The sequence below is a fragment of the Natator depressus genome, chromosome 1 (genome assembly GCF_965152275.1).
Source record: "Natator depressus isolate rNatDep1 chromosome 1, rNatDep2.hap1, whole genome shotgun sequence".
Classification (NCBI taxonomy): domain Eukaryota; kingdom Metazoa; phylum Chordata; order Testudines; family Cheloniidae; genus Natator; species Natator depressus.
The window spans coordinates 193973125-193980289 of record NC_134234.1 but is presented as its reverse complement, the minus strand read 5'-3'; the positions used below and the strand labels follow the sequence as shown (position 1 = coordinate 193980289).

At 37.2% G+C, this 7165-nt stretch overlaps 1 protein-coding gene across 1 annotated transcript in view; it reads right to left on the bottom strand.

The window, feature by feature from the left end:
• Positions 1-244: 244 nt before the first annotated feature.
• ZBTB11 (zinc finger and BTB domain containing 11) overlaps positions 245-7165 on the bottom strand; it is a 29693-nt gene continuing 22772 nt past the window's right edge. Inside the window, exons 10-11 of the mRNA XM_074973114.1 lie at positions 6455-6630; positions 245-4036 (exon numbers count right to left, since the gene is read on the bottom strand). Coding sequence (XP_074829215.1) covers positions 3510-4036; positions 6455-6630 — 703 coding nt within the window. The 3' untranslated portion in view covers positions 245-3509. The remainder of the gene's footprint in view (positions 4037-6454; positions 6631-7165) is intronic.

Below are 7165 nucleotides of genomic sequence, written 5' to 3'. Positions count from 1 at the left end.
TTTTCAGATCTAACTCTCTAGGAAGGAGTTAATCTGGCCATCCAGAATTGTAAAACTGGAGCTGTTCACTGCAATCCAGTAACTGAGCCCCTTCAGTAGTTTGCAATTAAACATGAATTCTGTGGCTACATACCACAAAAAAATATAATTCTGGAGTGCGCTTTTCTGAAAAGAAAGTTGCTTAAAAGAATAATTAATGGCAAAGATCTGTTTATTTAATGACAGAAATAACCAGAACTTTATACATCTAACACCAAAACAGCAGAATGTACAAACCAAAGACGTTTAATTCACTATGTCCAGGAATTCAGTAGGAATACTTCAGAAATAGACTGAGTTTCTCACGAGTTTTTATAAACAAAAAATCTAGCTTCAACAATCTTAAAAGCTCATGGTCATGGTCTGATTTCACATAAATTGTGGTAGGGTAGTAACCTCTCAAACTAGTAATTTAAGAGGTGTACTTTAAAATAAATAAATAAAGGCAACCTCACAAATCCAGGAACAGCAAGTTTAATGATACTCCCCTACTTACCGTATGCCATTCTGAAAAAAATTAAGGCACAACCGTACATGTTAAGCAAGAGATGCCGTAGCCTTTAACTTTCATACTGCTGGCTTGATTTTTTGTTTATCTAACAACCTTTCTGCAATTTTATTGAGTGGCAGGTCATAACGCCAATTAAAACATATTTTCGTTCTTACAGAAGGCATTATACTTTTTTTTTTTTAAATTCAACAGACTCCTTTGTCTCCAGAGGGATGAAAAATAAAGGTACCCAAGGATTAATTAAGATGCTAACAAGTATTGTGTTGTAAGGTAGCACACTGAATATACAATTGAAGCTCTAAACAATATTTACAAATAGTTGTCCTGAACATGTTTCCTCACAACTTTATCAATATATACTTATGCATAAATTACTAGTACTCAGAAAATTTGGAAATTTACCTAACCATCTATTCAAATCTTTTCACATTATAATGGCCATAAGAACTGTTACACTTACCTCTCTTTTTAGCTTACATTATGATAGAATGATCTTTCCAGGGTGCTTCTCCAAAATGTTTTTGGGTATACAAGTGTTCAAGAAAATACAACTAGCACTATTTTTTCAAGTGTATGTTTTCTGCAATTTTACTCCATTGCAATATTTAGAGACTAGCACAATTATAAGAGGTTACAAGGTGTATGTGAATAATATGAAATCGCCATCATGTTTGGTTCTCACAGAAGATATTTTTGATCTTTGGAATACAGTAACCTACAGCTCAGTTCAGACCCAAGGCAGTAATTCAATGTAATTACATTAGTTATTGCTTTTAAAAAAAGTAAGATTTTCAACAGCTTATCTACATGCATGCAAAATACACAGAAGTGGTCTGTTTTACAGCCTACTAAATTGAGATCTTTCAGCTAAGCGATGGAACATTTACAGAAATGTTAATTCAAATGAGCTGGGCACCTTATCAGGGATTTTGCCCCATATTTTGTTAATGTGTAAGGCAAGCCAGTTTCACAGGCCGCACAAGAAAATTGTAACATAACCAGATTTGTTAAGTTTATCTAGCAGGGACCAGTGGTCTTACCCCCGTTGAATACTTTTGCAGTACAAGCTTTTATGCTATATCCTTTCAGAACATGAACTCAAAACTACCATCTACATCTTCTGTTTTAGTCCCTGAACTAAACACGCTCAGTATGCATCTTACACAATGAGAGTAGATTATATCACCACACAGGCTGAAACTAATGTAAGGATACTAACTCAAAGGTGGTCTCAGCTATCCTCATGTACATACATGCTTAAGTTGTTCATTTTTCACCTGGTGCGCATATAGGATTGGATGACACGGTCTCTCTCATTCATTGCTATAGTTCTGTTGCCTTCAATCTGGAGCTGTATCGTACTGAAAGATAATGCATTTCAAATATGCCAAACATATATGTTGCTTTAATACACATGAAAGTGGACTGGCAGGTCTCTCAATACATACACAACAGTATGGCCATGATACAATGATTTGATCAAGTATGAGAGATTGGCAGGGCTGGTAGAGACAGAGGCGGGGCTTCTGCTTCCAGCAAAAGCCAGGGGAATTATACATTCATTGAAAAAGATACTAGCAACTTCATTGCATGGGATTGCTTTAATATTAGAACAAATATTTCCGCTTCATTTTATTTTAACACATTAACCAACAGGGACTGAAAGTTCTTCCACAAAGATGAGGAGATGCAACAGGATTAACAGCCTGCCTTACACATGTTTTCATATAGCTGTGGTATAATAGGCCTTTGGAGATTTCCAGCATGTGTGTCACAAATTTAGTTTTTAACATGACATTATGACATTCATATTATTCAGTCCTAGTGCTACTGTCTGTCCCATTTTGGAATTATTAACTCCCACCATCCCCACCTCTCAATAACAATTCTCCATGATACAGAAGTTGGAAAACCAGATGATTTATACAGTGTCCCATTCCCAAAGAACTGCACTCAATTACACTTAACTTTTTTCATGTGGAAATTTCCAAATAAATTTAATATAAAATTAGAAGACTTCTACATCCATCATTAGTTTGCCTGCCTTGGATACGTACAATGAAGCAGTGTAAAGCTTTGTTTACACAACTGAACTAGCAAAATAAATTAAACAGCGTTGCACATATAGGGCCAGACTAAACCCCTTATTCACACTGAAGAGCAGTTACTTATTTGAGTAGCCCTATTGATCCCATTGTACTTATGGAAGTAACTGTTCACCAGTGACAGTTTTTTCCCCAGATTCCAATGGACTTCACTGAGTAAATTTGGTTACAGTTACATGATTATGCAAGTCATTTTACAGTGGTTTGCAGAATCCTTAAGTGTACTTACTGACCTGCCACACAGTCCTGAGGAGTTTAAGCTAATTTTGCAAAATTCCTGGAGCACTTTGTAGATTTATACACAGTTAGCAAGTCTACCTAAAGGCAAAAGACCCCATACCACAGGTTTCCAGCCCTTCACAAGGCAACACGCACTCCACAGCAGTCCAACATCCCCTGATTTGGGGAGTGAAAGAAAAGACGACAGAACCCATCACTTAAACTTCATTCACTGACCCTGATGAAATACATATTAAAACAAAAGCAAAATGCTACTGAAACAGCTGTACAATTCTAGCACAGCTTCTTTGTAAAAGTTTATAAAAAAATTTACAACATGATACTTACTGCCATTACACAGGAAATATTTTATTTTTAGACCTTTCTGTACTAATTGATGACTGATACAGAAATCAGTCTTCCAACCTCTTGCTCTGTACTGAAGTATCTGCACTTTTATTTTATTTTTTTTTAACCAGTGCATTGTGCGATATCATTCTGCAGCCAAGAAACTCAATATAGGAGATTCTGTATCTGAAAGTCAGTATTACTGTAAGCCTCAAATACTCACAGTTAATACTTAGCTTGTTACATGACAATACTGCACTCTTCTTGCTCTCTGTTAGAGATGGTGTTCACTCTGTTTCTGAAATGTGGGCCACTTCTACTTTTACAGTTTCAATGGCTTGTGTAACTTCAGCTATTTTCTGTCCTTGCTGTTGTGCCAATACGTAATTCACCACCTGCATGATGCTTTGGTCAGAAAGAGTGGATACTGATGTACATTCCTCAGTAGCTGCAACAGCTTCAATAGCTTCAATTGTTTCTCCTGCCACTACCACAGTCTCAATCTCCTCACTGCCAATGCTAATCTCCGTTTCTTGTTCTTGCATGTCTGCTGTTAAAATACTGATGGCATGTTCCACCTGCGTCCCCTGGTTATGAAACTGAAGGGTGTCCTTTTCCAGCATAATTTTGCAAGGTACATAATCCCTGTGGAACTTGGTCATATGCTTCCGTAGCGTCCGGGCATCTATGTAAGCTTCATTGCATACTGGACACACATATGGTCGTTCTCCAGTATGTGTCCTCACATGACGCTTCAAGGAACGTGCATCAGCCCAGGCTACTCCGCAAGTCAGACATTCAAAAGGCTTAACACCTGATCACCAAAACAAGAGAAGGAAGATTATTAGTTTTTGTAAATCTGTGTAAATGAGAATGAGAAATTCCAGGCCCAAAAGACAACACTCTAATACAGTGGTTTTCAACCTGTGGTCCACGGAGCCCAGAGGGTCTACAGACTATGTCTAAGGGGTCGGAGAAAGGCTGTCGCTACCATGGAACAGTGGTTTTCAACCTATGGTCCGTGGACCCCAAGGAGTCCACAGACTATGTCTAAGATTTCCAAAGGGGTCCGCACCTCCATTTGAAATTTTTTAGGCGTCCTCCAGTGAAAAAGTGTTGAAAACCACTGTTTTCATAGGTAACCATGAATACAAAATTGCTAGTCACATACCACAGAGCAAAAGAGACGTGAATAAAATCTTATTTACAAATTTTGAGTGCATTATATGATATTTGAAGAGTGCTACAAAACCCCTCAGCCCAGAGCAAGAGTCTACTAAAGGGAAGGATACACAACTATATCAGATATGTTAATCCAGACTGAGCTCTTGGAGGGAAGAGCCTCCTACTTTATGTTTGTAGTGCACTGGGGCCTTTGGGTCCTATTGTAATACAAATGAATAGTAGGTTACAGGGGCTATTTTCACAAGTACTCAGCATGGCCTTGTTCTTTGAAGGCCAATGCTGAGTGGGTTAGGAAAGCCCATCCTAGAAGTATAGCTGAACCTCATAGATAGAGGTCAAGAGTTACAACATAATCATTACTAAATTGTGCTTTGCCTGTAAGTTACAGAACATCAGAAGAGGAGAGGCTTGGCAAAAACCTTGTGGCCCATCTAAACTATTCTATTGCTGGACAGGATTTTCCCTTAAAGGATCTTGCTTTTAGTCTGCTTTTGAACATCTCCAACAAACCATCTCCTAACCAAGTTATTTGATTGTAACTATATCAGAAAACATATTCTGCGAAGTTTCTTTTTATTTCATGCCATTATATATCATTCTGAAATGCCACCAAGAGATTAGGTTTTAAAGCTTCTATTTCTTAAAACCATATTTTGTCTAACTATAAATTTTCATTTAAATCTGAGAGGTAGAAGTAACAGATTCGGTTAACTGGTAGAGAGGTATCAAAGGTAATGAAATGGGCCTGGAGAGGCTACAATCTCTATTCACAGAGATGCAACAGACAGTTAATGAGGATCTGTGCAGGCATAGAAAAAGCCCGAAACTTTACACAGGCACTTATATGGAGCATATCTCCATACTGTGTGTCTCGCCTTAGGAGTGCCTTGGGCACAGAGTCTCACTGTTACATCCCATGTCTCCCATTCTGCCTTTCCGTTTGGTACCATCTCTCCTCCAAATATACTGCCTGGCACCTTGCTAAACCAAATCCTACTCCACTGATTTTTGTTAATTTCTGTAAAGTTGTGTGTCCATCTTCCACGGAGCCTGAAATCCCTAGTTTGAAACTATTTCTTCCTCAAGTCACTGTATAGCAAAATTATTATGCATAATGTATGTATGATCGCTATTTGCACTGACGTACAAAAGAAACAATTTCAGTGCTACCTTCCTATATTACCACTGCTACAGATTTATGGCAGAAAATTATGGGACATTGTAGGTGCTTCTTTTTTTAATGTAAACAAACACTTAAATTTCTATCCCAGCAGCGAATGAGATTTTAGACTTATTATTAACAGTCCTTTATGGGTAAGATGTTTAGAAAAAGTGATTTTTGCCACAATATAGCAACTTGTGTGTAGAAGTACATAGTCAGACTATTCAATTATTCCAAGTCTCATGCTGAGCTTCCTTATGAAATGCTTATGCATATATTGGAAACTTTTTAATTACAACTGTTCTGTTCATATTGTCCCCAAAATGCTCAAAGGTTTTAATCTCCACTGTAAACTAATGAACTGACAAATTTCAGTCCAAAAAAAGGAAACAATATTTTTAGGAGTTTATAAGTGTTTGAAACCAATCACTCACTCTTGCTCTCTCTCTCTCTCTCTTTTTTTTTTTTTTTTGGGGGGGGGGGGAAGGGGAGAAGAGGTGAGGGTGCATTTATTTAGAAGTTGAATATTTTTATAATTTTTACACAATATTAATTCCTTGCCACATACACAAAACTTTAATAGAGTCTCACAGAAACTCCTGAAAATGTGTTTTTATTACAACCCTTCACAGAGTACTGAGAATACACCTTTTGTATCCATTTGCACTACCAGTGCTATAAGGTTTTAGAAGGATTCTAATGTCTACTTTTGGAAGTCGCTAGAAATATGTTAAATAACAGGATGAGTGTAAACCTACTTTCTGTTGACTTGATGATCCATAACTACTTCCTTGTGGCTCCCCACTCATGGGGACCCTAAACATATTATCTGTTAAAATACTAGTATTTTTACAGAAAGGACACAATCACTTATTTTCTGTGTACCCTCATGATTATTCATGTGTCGTCTGTATTCTCGCAATTGGGTGAATTTTCTTCCACAGTGCTCACACACACGTTCCAGATTTTGCTTTGCTCTCCCTTTCTTCCCATGAGTGGCTTTCTTTACATGTCTTCTATACAAAGCTTTCTCGTAGAATTCTTTGCCACACACATTACATCTAAAATGTGAAAAGAATACCTATTAGATACAGAAAACATGCTTGAAACCATTATCCCATGCCTATTTTAGGTTAAGCTTTTAAAATGCCTTTTAACTCAAATAGGGAAAGTTTAAAGGAATGCCAGTTTTATAATTAAAGATATTAGATTTTGATGCTCCAATGTAAAAGAGAAATGGTTTCAGATTTTAAAATATTATTGTGCCATGAGACTACAACCACATGCTTTCTTAATCCTGGATGCAAACTTCCACTCACCATTCCACATTAGCAAAACCACACAGATTAATAACCAAACATTTCTAACTTTGCACAAGACATACTAATCGCCCTAAAGTTTCACATGCATTATTATTTGTAGCTCATACTGTTATCTTTGAGGATGCATACTATGCAGGCATACGTGGAGAATGATGGAGGTGTGAGGGCAGAGGTAAAGTACTCCAAGTAACTAAGTTTGTTGAATTACCCATTTTCCTCATACACTTTAGGGGATAGCCTACAGAATCCTCTCAATGCTATTTTCTAGATGATA